General features: G+C 34.7%; 2 protein-coding genes across 6 annotated transcripts in view; both read left to right on the top strand.

Moving 5' to 3' along the window:
* The window catches only part of acap3a (ArfGAP with coiled-coil, ankyrin repeat and PH domains 3a), an 83695-nt gene extending 75562 nt beyond the window's left edge, over nucleotides 1–8133 (top strand). For 4 of the 5 annotated variants that reach the window (XM_073875495.1, XM_073875494.1, XM_073875493.1 and 1 more), the window contains 5 exons: nucleotides 741–850; nucleotides 933–1043; nucleotides 1157–1218; nucleotides 6834–6936; nucleotides 7017–8133. In XM_073875495.1, the coding sequence (XP_073731596.1) occupies nucleotides 741–850; nucleotides 933–1043; nucleotides 1157–1218; nucleotides 6834–6936; nucleotides 7017–7023 (393 nt within the window). In that variant the 3' untranslated portion in view covers nucleotides 7024–8133. Of the gene's footprint in view, nucleotides 1–740; nucleotides 851–932; nucleotides 1044–1156; nucleotides 2048–6833; nucleotides 6937–7016 lie in introns of those variants that run through there. The other variant, XM_073875496.1, reaches the window with a different exon arrangement.
* An 892-nt stretch (nucleotides 8134–9025) lies between these two features.
* Nucleotides 9026–12693, top strand: ube2j2 (ubiquitin-conjugating enzyme E2, J2 (UBC6 homolog, yeast)). Its single transcript, XM_055188943.2, has 7 exons — nucleotides 9026–9214; nucleotides 9859–9989; nucleotides 10470–10510; nucleotides 10603–10705; nucleotides 10789–10927; nucleotides 11012–11092; nucleotides 11179–12693. The coding sequence occupies exons 2-7, from the start codon at nucleotides 9859–9861 to the stop codon at nucleotides 11461–11463; spliced, it is 780 nt and encodes a 259-aa protein (XP_055044918.1). The 5' UTR covers nucleotides 9026–9214; the 3' UTR covers nucleotides 11464–12693.
* The last annotated feature ends 339 nt before the right edge of the window (nucleotides 12694–13032 follow it).

Raw genomic sequence — 13032 nt, 5'->3', positions numbered from 1 at the left:
CTCGGTGCAAGCCGTCAATGCTAACTGTCTGCTTTTTTCGTCGAGGCAAGCCGTGTCCAATAGCTTAAAAGCCAGGACAGCGTCAGGAAGCGTCATATTATACTTTTTCATCCGGTTATATCGCTGTTCAAAGTCAATTATGTAGTCCGACATGGAAACTGAACTATTCTTTGCTATGCTATCAAAATAAGAATAGGCTTCATATGCTCGATCCTTTTCCTCTTTCAGAAATATTCCGTCAAGCTTTGCCATTAACGTTTCCATACCGTTATCACTGTCCAAGTCCTCCGCAGGTATTTCCATCGCCGTTTCCCGAGCTCTTCCTTCGAGCCCCAAAGCAACAGCAAGGGCTTGTTTTTTCTTGTCGAGGTCAGTGACCCGCATCCAGATATTGACTTCATTTTTCCAACACTCGTACGGCCTGGCCTCATCAAACTTCGGCGGAACTTTATAACTAGCAGCCATCCTCTGCTACCATGTTAATTCTAATAAACACAACGTTTATTTCAAATGGTTCACTTTATTCAGTATACCACTCGGTACACAGGAGAGCACCGTGCAAAACAACAACACAGCGCGCCCGACCACACACTGCGCATGCGCACCCCCACACACTGCGCATGCGCCAACCTAGTACCCAAGTAACATGAACACCGTTTACCGTAAAGAACAGTATACAGGGGAAATGACATGTTAACACAGAGGTCACCAATGTCTAAACTTGTGCTGTCTGTATTCAGGGTTCATTGATAGCCTGCGAGTTCCTGCTGCAAAATGGTGCCGATGTCAACCAAAGAGATCTCAGAGGAAGAGCCCCGCTCCATCACGCTACATATTTAGGTCATACTGGGTGAGTATATGCTGACGTTGTATGCAAAAGTCTTGCCACCATTAGATTTAAGGCTAACCCTACTTCTGATCTGTCTTTCCAGTCAAGTGTGTTTATTTCTGAAACGAGGAGCGACCCAGAACGATGGAGATGAGGATGGGCAGGACCCTCTCAGCATAGCTGTGCAAGCTGCTAATGCAGACATAGTTACTCTGTACGTTACATCAATGCCTGCCTACTGTATATATATACACATATTAAAACTGTATGCTGTGTATCATCTAAGGAAATTTGCAGTGGTTTGATGTCAACTCTTTCTTTTGACAGATTACGTCTGGCGCGGATGAACGAGGAGATGCGAGAGGCGGAGGGTCCGTTCGGTCAGCCAGGTCAATATTCTAGCAGCAGTCCAACAGAACAGCAGTATAAGAAATGCATACAAGAGTTTATCTGTCTTAACATAGCAGAGTACTAGAGAGCCCAGCTTAAGTTTCATGTTTCCAAACAGTGTTATTTTCCTACACCTGCTACTGTATGTGTTTGTGTACTGTAGGGACGGTGCGGTCTATGTCTCGCTGGTAAATTCAGATCAGTAGCTTGTTTTACATTATTTTTAGCCGGTTTGTCTCGATCATATGGTGGTGGATCTGATGGATTACTAAGGTATAGGTCGACCAGGTTAATAATCTTGGTCATCCTGGCTAGTGGTGCCGGCTCACTTTGGCTAAGCTGGTGGAGACTTAACTGTGTTGATAAGCCGGACCACCTTAAGCTGGTGTGACCTGTGTTATTCAGCATTTTCATTCAGATTACATCAATGCTACTTGCATGATTAACTACTAACCAAAGTTTGGTCTAGTGAGCAGTGGTGCTGTCCATTTCAAACCAAATGAGGTTTGCCCCAGTCTTCAGATTACTGAAGTTCTCTGATTTGAGGCTTTGTAGTTTGCATCTTATTTTGGACTAGATGTTTCTATGGCGTACATGCATGCACATTGCATGTAGTTTGATCAGATAATATGCTGTCTGAACCTTCAGACACTTCTGGTTTAATTCTCAATAGCTTGATCTAAACCACATTCATATAGTATGTTGGTCTCAAATCAGACTACAATGCAAAAAATTATTTTCAAGAAATACATTTCTTAGTATTTTTGCCTTGTTTTCAGTGTAAATTAACATGTATTTTCTTGATGAGCAAAACGACCCAGGAGAGTAAGTCTGGTTTTTCGACCAAAAGTGTAGAATTTGGGTGGTTTTGTGCATAAAACAAGCAAAAAAAATTGCCAATGGGGTAAGCAAATTTTTCTGGAATTTTTCTTGAATTTAGTGTTTAATAAAAATGTTTTTTGGCTTACCCCATTGGCAGATTTTTTAGCTTGTTTTATGCAAAAAATCACCTAAATTTGACATTTTTGGTCTAAAAACTAGACTTGTATTCTTGAGTCGTTTTGCGCATCAGGAGAAGGCATTTTAATTTAGGGAATTTTAGGTATTTTTACTGAAAACGAGACAGGGATACTTGGACATTTTTTTTCTTGAAAATCATTTTTTTGCGGTGCATTTTTTTGCAGTGCAACAATTACACTGCAAAAAAATGACTTTCTTACTTAGTATTTTTGTCTTGTTTTCAGTAGAAATATCTTTTTTTTAAATTAAGATGCATTTTCTTGATGAGCAAAATGAACTTAGAAAATAAGTCTAGTTTTTGGACAAAAAACAACATATAATTTGGGTGAATTTGTGCTTAAAACAAGCAAAAAATCTGCCAATGGGGTAAGAAAAAAAAAATCTTGAAACTTTTTCTTTAACACTTAATTCAAGAAAATTTTAAGAAAAATTGTCTTACCCCATTGGCAGAATTTTTTTGCTTGTTGCTTGTTTTAAGCACAAATTCACTTAATATATATTCACTTATATATATATATATATATATATATATATATATATATATATATATATATATATATATATATATATATATATATATATATATATATATATATATATATATATATATATATATATATATATACAGTACTGTTCAAAATAATAGCAGCACAATGCGACCAACCAGAATAATCAAGGTTTTTAGTATATTTTTTTATTGCTACGTGGCAAACAAGCCACCAGCAGGCTCAGTAGACTCTCAGAAAACAAATGAGACCCAGCACTCATGACATGCACGCTCCCAAGGCTGTGCAATTGGGCAATTAGTTGAATTAGTTGAAAGAGGTGTGTTCAAAAAAATAGCAGTGTGGCATTCAATCACTGAGGTCATTTTGCTTATCAAGAAAATGCATCTTGATTTAACTTTTGAAATTTTTGCAACACTTTTAATGTTTGTGGTCAAAAATAGTTTAATATGCTAAATAACTTCAAATTTAAAATAAAATTGTAGGAAAAAACATAACTTTTTTTTTAATATACATAAATTGTTTATTTAATAGATTAATTTCTATGAAAACGTATCTTTTGTAGCACATAAATTTAATGTATATTTAGTAAAAAATAAAAGTAGTAATGAAAAAATATATAACATTTATTTTATTCGAGAACAGTTTTACCAGTTTTTCACATAATAATAGCAAAAACACTCTTTAGATCAGTTTTACAGGAACACTGTATGTACTGTATGTACATTTATATACCTGGCAGACACTTTTATCAAAAATGACTAAAAGTAACGTAAAGTCAAAAAATAAGTTTAAAGGTTTAAAAATACAATAAGCATATTTTTCAGAGATGTCAAAGTAGCTTTGGGGTCAATTTGATCCCAAACATAATAGTAGGGTTAAGACTTTTTAGATATTTATACTGGAAGCAAGACAAAAATACTATGTAAGAAAGTCATTTTTGCAGTGCACTCTGATTTTTGCACTATATAATTGTGGTCTGTAATGTCTAAGTGCACGCTGTCAGAAAAAATCTCAGCTGTTACTGGGGCTGTACATTTTCAAAAAGTACAGCTTTTCACCTAAAAAATTCATATTAGTATCTCAGAGGTACCAAATGTATACAAATCTGTACCTAATTGTCCATATTGGGACTTTTTTAAAGGTACTGCCCTAGTGACAGCTGGGTTAAATTTTTTGACAATTTTATTCTATTTTCCTTATTTACAGTTTACCTATGGTATTATACAGTACAGTATGTTAGGCTACTGTGTCCACATCTGTCTTCTTAGCAGTGTTCAGATGGCATTATTTTGTACATTTTATATATGTGGTTTAAACAGGGGCTAGGCTCTCAAATACTATTTTGCATATTTTGCGAACGAATGGATCTAGGGAAAGTGTGGTCCTAAAACTGTGATTATAGTGTGTATAAATGTATACAACGTTTTATTAATAATCTACTAACAGAAAATGTGATTGGTCGTTTTAAATGCCACTGTTATGCACTTTTTCTTAACATCACTGTTGGTTTAATTCGGATGATGGGATAGAGACGCCTCAAACTGGATTGTTAGGCTTTTGCGAGAACTACCCAAAGCAAGTGCAATGATATGATGTGCTTTTTGTATTATGATTTGTCAAAACAGATTGTATTTTTGTAACTGCATATACTTTTATGAATTTTACCTTCCTTTACTCCAAACGCTCCCATGAAAGATCTACTGTTCGATATACAGAATACACAACAACCCACAGATTAAAAACAAGCTAATATTTTATTATTATAGGGTGGGAAATAAAAAAATGTATCCAGTAGGTTTAAAATGCTGGGTTTTTAAAATGTCTGATATTTTAAAATCTAGCTGTGTCAGTTTTGAGATTCGTGTTCACTTCTCATAAAAAAACTGTAATTTTTAGATAAACCCTAAAAAAAAACAAATTAGGTCAGAAGGGACAAATTCAACCATTGGGTTAAATTAACCCATAAAATATTTATATTTGACTCAACAATGGGTTAAAACAACCTAGCATTTTGGATTAAAACAACCCAGCACAGGTTAAACCACACATCAATTGGTTGGGTTCGTTCCTTTTTTGACGTAACGCGTGGTTTGAAGATAACCCAGCATTTTTTCGAGTGTAATGTATTGTTATTGTTATTTGTAGTACAGTTATTGCTGTTGCTCTGGTCTGTATTTGTGTAATTACAAATCGTATACTGTGGTTATACCATCTCAAAATTTTGGCTTTATAATGCAGTAAATGTTTTAAAAAGATAAGCAGGATAACATGCTATCCTATGTCCATCCCTGAGAAAATCATGGGAGTCATGAATAAGTTCATGTAAACATACATGTATACTTGATTTCTATTTTAGAGACCTAAAACTCAAAATCCCAGCCAAAGACTACAGATATTTTTGTGTATGAAAACATTTCCCCCCAAAGCAGTCAAATAAATAAAATATGTTGAGAAAATATTTATATATTAATACAATGTCTGTAAACTAAAGGAGTTAACATTTGGGGTAAAAGATTGAGGATTCGATTGGATTGCTGGTGTGTTCTTTGTCTCGCTGGCCAATGAAATTGTAGCACTTTCTGTAATATGACTTTATGATGTTTTACATAAACATTCATTTTGTAGATATAAAATCACTGTCGTGATGTGATAGAAATTTATTTGAATTAAACAGCTTTGTTGTACTAAAACAGATTAACAACACACCAATCAATCTGTAAAGCTTTTTTTAAATACTGTATAATAAGAAATCTTGTGTTTGTAGTTATGCATTAACTCGTCTATACTGCTTCCTGTTTTCGTTTCATGCTGAGATTTGTAAAACATGTCTGAATATCCACTGTAACTTTTTTGCTTTGCATTTCTGCCCTGTTATATCTTGTCAAATCTTGACAAAAATAAAAATGAAAAATGTGACAACTACTAACTGCTTGTGCTTTCATTTCCTTCTGTTCGCTTGCTGACTATCTAGTGCTGTTCTGATTAGTGTGCACTATTATATAACACCATTTGCACTATTAACTCAACTCACTCCTTAACTTTCAAATTCACTGGATGTTTCTGAGTTGCCGTTTTCTTCTTTTAGTTTCTTTGCTGTATATTTTTTTTAAGAAACAGTAACATTTTTGTTTAATTCTAATGTAAAAATTTTACTATTTTGTATTTGTATTTTGTAAAAGTCAGTTCATTCAGATCCATTATGTCACACACTGTAAAAAATTGCTGTAATTATGCAGCTGGTTGCCAGTAACTTACTGTTGAACATAAAGACTTAAAATGTTTCATGTTCATTTAACTTTAAACAAACTGTTGCCAGTAAATAGCATAAATGTAAAATCTACAGTAAGTTACTGGCAGCTAGTTGCCAGTAATAACCAGTAATACTGTAATTTCTACAGAAATTTTTTACAGTGCATTTTGATTACAGTAAAAGGATAAAACTCTGTTGAAAGCATTCGTGGCATGTTGACAATGTTCCCAAGTCTTTAACTTTATTACTTCAATTTATAAAAACAAAAACATGTTGAAGAATTTACAAAGTCTCTGGGGTATTGCCAACAGAGCTTTACTTGAATTTAACCCAAACTCTTTCTTATTGTGAGGATGCATGAATACCTCAGACAGGGACAGTATCCTCATTGTAAATTAAGCATGAGAAATTCACACAGTGGAGAAAAGGGTTTGAACCCTCTCTTTTGTTCTCTTCGTAGTTTTAATCGTTGCCATGGTCACCTAGACAGTACAGAGGCCCTATATCGTACCACTATTTTGAGACGAGACTAAGAGGAGGTGCTAGTGGGGTTCATTTTGATGGAGAGGCTTCATGAGCTTTGCTATTCCTTCCAGTAAACAGCAAATGGCACTTTGCATAAATTATGAACACTTTGGTGTCCTATTACTTTTAAACGCAAGGAACACAAAATCCCATAATTATGTAGTGTGTACCAAGTATCAAAACTTAAAAAAATACTGTTATTGTAATGCGCAGTCCCTTTTATGTCGATTTAGAGATTTATTAGAGCAAAAAAAGTTTTGGATAGTTACATAACTATGATCTTGTACAATTGTGTTTCATTGCATTGTAGGTGACACCACATATCTGGATATTTTCCGTGAGTTTTCCCATATGGCCTCCCACAATCCTGAGAAGTTGAAACGGAGGAGCGTTCACTTCCGTCATTCTTTCAGGTAGCTGCTCAGCATCCACAATTTATCTGTACTATTACGTTTTTGCCATTGTTGCTAAAAAAACTTTATTTTTATTTTAGAGTTTGACTGAATGACTCTTAGCAAGCTGGAGCAGAATACCCTGACTAGCTGATCATAAACGGGACAGAAATGTTGTGTGAAGGATTTTATACAATAAATATGGTTGAATGTTATTTTAATGATATATGTTTATAGGGGTAAGCTGGACTTATCCCCCATATTTTTTCTCTTGTTATGAATTCTCATTTTTTTTTCCTTTTTTCAATTTATCTGAAATAAGGCCGTAACAAAGCACTTATAAAACATTAAATGGGCTCATGTAAAAACTGGTTACAAGGCAACTACAAAACACATATAATCAAACACAGGTAATGCATGAATGTTTTACAATTTACATTTTACCTCAATAGAATTACAAACAATCTTATATCCTTTTTTGTAGATATCCATCTTTAACTCATTATCTTCTCAATTAAGATTTGCCTGAAAAACGTGTTCCTGATGAGTTTTTATGGCAATCTGTAATACCCTGGTTATCCACTAGATGCCGCTCTTATCCAATTTATAAAAAACTGAAGTAAAAAATTATTTATTAATTTTACACTCCATGTATGTTTTGATAATCGTTTTGAATCTGATCTCTAACAAAATACCTTCACAAAAATGCAATTATTTCAGGTTTTTGCTCAAAATTTTGTATTTTTTTAAGAAAAATACCCATATTTAAGAAAAAAATAACAATTGGATTAAAGAAAAAATAACAATTGGATGAAACGTTTTTTCCCCCGTTTTGTCATTTGATATATTTGTATGTTTATACATTTTTAGAAGAAACATTTCCTGGAAGGCATTTTGCAAAACTTGTGAAAATCACAAAAAAATATGCTGGCGGAGAATGAGTTAATTATTTGAATAGGAAAGGTTTCCAAAGGTTTTTGGAGGATTTTGTCATTTTGCTGTAATGAGGAATGTACTATTCTGTAATGACTATGCTGGTGTAGTCTATATTTGCCTTGTTGTCATTATCTGTACAAATATATATCATTGCAAATTCAAATGCAGATATTGTACATTGTCTTTTTTTAGATGCAAATTGTAATATATCCTAAAATAATAGTATTCTGTAACCATGCACAAAATTTGTTAAACCTTTTGATGTGTAAAATAAAAAAATATATTACAGATTCTGTTTTTTTAATAAGATAAAGACGTGAATTGTAATTTTGCTGCATCATTATTGGTTATATTTACTAAAAAAATCCATGAAGCAATTGAAACTTTGAATTAGGTAGTGGAAAACATTTATTTACGACACGTTTTATTTAAAAAAAAAAATGTTAACAGACAAGGTGCTAAATAAATAAAACTTGTAAAAAATAAAAAGTTGCAATGAAATTGAAATTAAAAATTTATTTACATTTATTTTGCAATATTGTGTGTTTTGTTTTTACAAATAAATTATCTGTGAGCTTCATTTTTTTTTTAAATGAATGTGCCCTCATAATCCTTAATTTAAAACGCAAATCTCCTCCCCTCCTCCAAACGATCCCTCTTTACTTCTGGTCCTGTGGTATGGCCGGTGGGCGTGGTCATGGAGAAGATCGCAGTGATTAGCTAATAGAAAAAATGACCCAACTTCAAAGGATCCAATAAGTTCTCGATGGACAAATTCAAGTCCAGCCCTACCTTTTTTCATTTCAGAAACAGATTTAATCGTCACCACAGGGAAAATAAGACAATCTCTACTTCCATGTCATGGCGACTTTAATACTTTATAAAAGCTTTTTAATGACTATAATCAAACATTATTACACTAATAAAATATTATTTATTGATTATTAGTTTATTTACAATTAAATTGTGGGCGTTTTCTTGTATTATTTTGAACGCAAAGCAAGAATGATGTTAGTTATATTATGTATATATTATATAAAAGTAGATACTATATTATGTACAAATTACAACATAAACGTATTTTTGAACTAAATTCCCTATCGATTGCCCATATAAAGACTTTTATTTTGAAAAACAGCCGAACGCTGTGCAGAGCTTTTATTTTCTCTTTTACATCATCACTTCCTGGTGTTGTGTCAGCCATATTGGCATGGGGGATAGATGACAATTTCACCTTAGCCGAAGAGCTACGTTTTTGTTATTTTTGAAAGTTTTTCGAGGGCGTATTCGATATAGATTAAAGGGATATCGATATATCACCCCAACTGGACCCTGGTCGATCCCGTAGAGGGCGTTGAAAGAGGTAAGACCGATCCGTTAAAAATACCCGTTCGATGTGTGTCAAAGCCTGCTGCGTTGCCTACATGGACAACAACTCTGGTCATCATAAAGTCGCTCTTAACAATCGATTCATACATTATAAAGCGTTATAAAGAAGCTGTCAAGGCAAACACATCAAACACGGGCCGCGTGTGCGCTTAAACGTCCGATTATATTGTATACGAGGTTTCCACCTGTTTGTTGTCTTTCACTGATGTTGTCTTATTTGACTACTTGCTGTTTCATGTGCATCAGTTGCTGTCCATTAAGCTGATAACCGATCTCTAAGCAAATGCTACCGTAAAAATCTTCTGTTTTAATGTCTATTTGTTAAATAACCGTGTAGTTGTTGAAAACTCGCATACTGTTAAATGTATTGGAAAAACTGTAAAGGGTGCTATATAACGTTAGTCAATTTATAAAACCCACGTAGATGTCAAGTTGTCTGTTTAAAAACAACACTAATACAATTTTAGTTGTATTTTTACTGTCATCAATCATAAACTGAATAGTGTAGTTGTCTTTCAGGCTTTAAATATTATTGTATTTGCGTATTGTATGTTTGAATTAAAACAGGAAATGTATTTTGTATTGCATAATAATGAGATGTGGCATGTGATTTTACAGATGAGCAACAGCTTAAACAAGAGGGCCCCAACAACAGCAACACAGAGGTTAAAACAGGACTATCTGCGGATCAAGAAAGATCCGGTACCATACATCTGCGCAGAACCGCTACCATCCAACATTTTGGAATGGTCGGTGGGATGTCCTATACAATACATATTGTATAAACATTATAAGAAATGGTTCACCCTTCCCTAAAAAACAATTATGTAATCATTTAGTCAAACACTTGTTACTATGCAATGCATAGGGATGTGGGCGAGAGATGTCAAGTTGTGAAAATAGCAAGAAGAATAGACAGAATTTTTTTTATCTGTTCATTATAGTCTGGGTTCAATTTTAAGATTTCTTTTCAAGAATCTTGATAATTAAACCAATCTGGGTCACCATTCACTTCCATAGAATGATCTTTTCTGCTATGGAAGTCAATGGTGCCCCAGATCTTCTTTGTTAGAAACATTCTTCAAAAATCTTTTGTTAGTATTTAGCAGAACAAAGAATTTTTTTCATTTTTGAGTGAACTATTCCTTTAAAGGTGCTGAGGTTGTGATATTTGCTGTAATCACATTACTCTCAGTCTCATGATAATCACATTCCTTATTCGGTTTCAGGCATTATCTAGTGCGTGGTCCCGAGAAAACTCCGTATGAAGGTGATTTCCTACACTTTCACTTTCATTTCGTTCGGTTCGTTTTTTGAAGTGCTCAGTGCATGCTTCATTCTTTTTGTCTGTCACTTTCGCAGGAGGATACTATCACGGCAAGCTCATTTTTCCACGGGAATTCCCCTTCAAACCTCCGAGCATATACATGATCACACCCAATGGAAGATTTAAATGCAACACAAGGTGAATTTCTGGAAGATAAGTTGAGTCAATAGAAGGATTACAACACACTTTAATTTACAGGATGATTTACTTTTTTCTTTCAGGTTATGTCTTTCCATCACAGATTTTCACCCGGACACATGGAACCCAGCGTGGTCCGTCTCCACCATCTTAACCGGGCTCCTGAGCTTTATGGTTGAAAAAGGCCCGACCCTCGGGAGTATTGAAACCTCTGACTTTACAGTACGTTTATATTTAGTTTAGTTACTTTTTAGACTTTTTTTTGATAATCCGTTACATAAAATCTGTTTTCGGATTTGTTCACAGAAAAGACAGCTGGCCTCGCAAAGCCTTGCGTTCAACATCAAAGACAAAGTCTTTTGCGAACTGTTTCCAGATGTTGTTGAAGTAAGTGTTGTACAAAACTCAAACTTTAAAAGTTTCAAGAAATGCATTAATTTCACGAATAATCATGCAAATTATATTTTAAACAGGAGATCAAGCAGAAGCAGCGTATGCAGGAAGAGCTCAGGTCCCGCGCTCAAGCTCTGCCTCTCCCCGACGTGGTGCCCGATGGCGAAGCCCACCAAGTGCAAAATGGGCACCTGCCCCTAAACGGGCATCTGCCCGCAGGTGCGGCCCACCCGCCCGACGTACAGCAGGTCAATCGTAACCATGGACTCCTGGGTGGAGCGCTTGCTAACTTGTTCGTCATCGTGGGCTTCGCCGCCTTCGCCTACACGGTCAAATACGTTTTGCGGAGCATCGCGCAGGAGTGAATGGCACAATGCGGGAATACGGCGGAAAGGACATGAGGCTGGAGCTGTTCTTACGACCAAAATAGGTAGCGAGAAACCGGAAAAGTTTCTCTCAACCAAATGTAAAGAAGTCCCATTATGAAATTGAGAGCTTTGTGATTTTCTCTCTAGCGGGGAGCCAGACAGACCTTCTGTAACATAGCCAGGTCAACGTCATATCACATGATGGCTTTATTAATATGTAAGGAAATTTAACCAATTTTCTACCGTACCCTATTCCTTAAGAAAGCCAAACGTGTGTGACCATAAACGGGCGTTTTAATCCTCATCAGTTGAATCAGCATTATTTTTTCATATTTCTCATTGATCTAAAAGATTTTAAAATCTGGACGCCGAGCAGTTTTTATGTGGAAGATTCAAAGTAAAAATATCGCAGTCCAATCTTTCCTAAAACATAAAAGAGTTCTGACGTGTGTTACTAGATGCATTGCTGTGGCCGATAACCCAAACTATTTTATTTTATGGAAATGGTGCGACTGCAGACATGCTTTACTTACGGAGATTGGTTCTTAAATGCATTTGTACTCGCTTGCGCTGTGTCAACCATAACCAGTTAAGATGGAAATGGCCTGAAATAAGTCATTGTGATGCTGAGCTCCAAGTGTACATTAAGGGGTCACTGTCTGCCCGAAGAAAAGCGTATAAACTCATTTTTCAGGCCATGTAACACTATATGTTTTGTGCAATATGTAGGATTGTCGGCACTATTCGGCTTTCATGATAAACAGCAGCACTTCAAGGGTTGTGATTTATGCAATAATTCTCAGTTACAATACATTTTCTTATAGGTAGGAAGGAGAATATTAATTTGGGTAATTAAATCTTACAAGTTTCCTGTTGTACTGTAACAAGTTGTTTCTTAGGAAATTAAGTCACTTAATTTCCTAAAATCACTTAATTGCACAAATACGAAAGAAGTCAACGTCTAGTTTGCTGAGATCTACATGCACTCTTTTTGGATGGGTACAGATGTGTCACCGTCTGACTCGGGTAAATGAATGCTCTCGTCATAACAGTATATATTCTGGTGTTTTGATGATTTCCCAAATGTCAAAAATACTAGAAGTAATGCTTTTTTCCAGCATCTTCAACGAACACTGTTGATCGATATCCTTACCTTTAGAGGAGCGTGTAATCAGAGATAGTCATGTTGTGTTTACATTTTGAATAAATAATATTCTGTTAAAGAAAGCCATTATATGTGTGTTTCTGTATTTAACAGTATGTTAATTTATCAAATATGCATAATTGAGTTTCTTGGTGTATTTGATTAAATACAATGATGAAGTGTAATGCGTGTGGGTAATTATATAATTGCAGGTACATTTGGTGTCCAAAGTCATTATTTTGTATTTTTTAAATTATTATTATTTTAATAGTATTAATAATACTCATTGTCATGGATCACACGATGTGAAAGGCCATAACAATATAATATTTTCTGCAAAAAAGTGTCTTGTATAGCTGAGAATCATGTTTTTTGTAAGCTAGCATTTTTATCAGGCTCTTATGTTTAGGTACATTAAAATT

This window comes from Misgurnus anguillicaudatus, chromosome 13 (genome assembly GCF_027580225.2).
Source record: "Misgurnus anguillicaudatus chromosome 13, ASM2758022v2, whole genome shotgun sequence".
Taxonomy (NCBI): domain Eukaryota; kingdom Metazoa; phylum Chordata; class Actinopteri; order Cypriniformes; family Cobitidae; genus Misgurnus; species Misgurnus anguillicaudatus.
The sequence above is the reverse complement of the archived record's forward strand: the minus strand, read 5'-3'. Positions and strand labels throughout refer to the sequence as shown.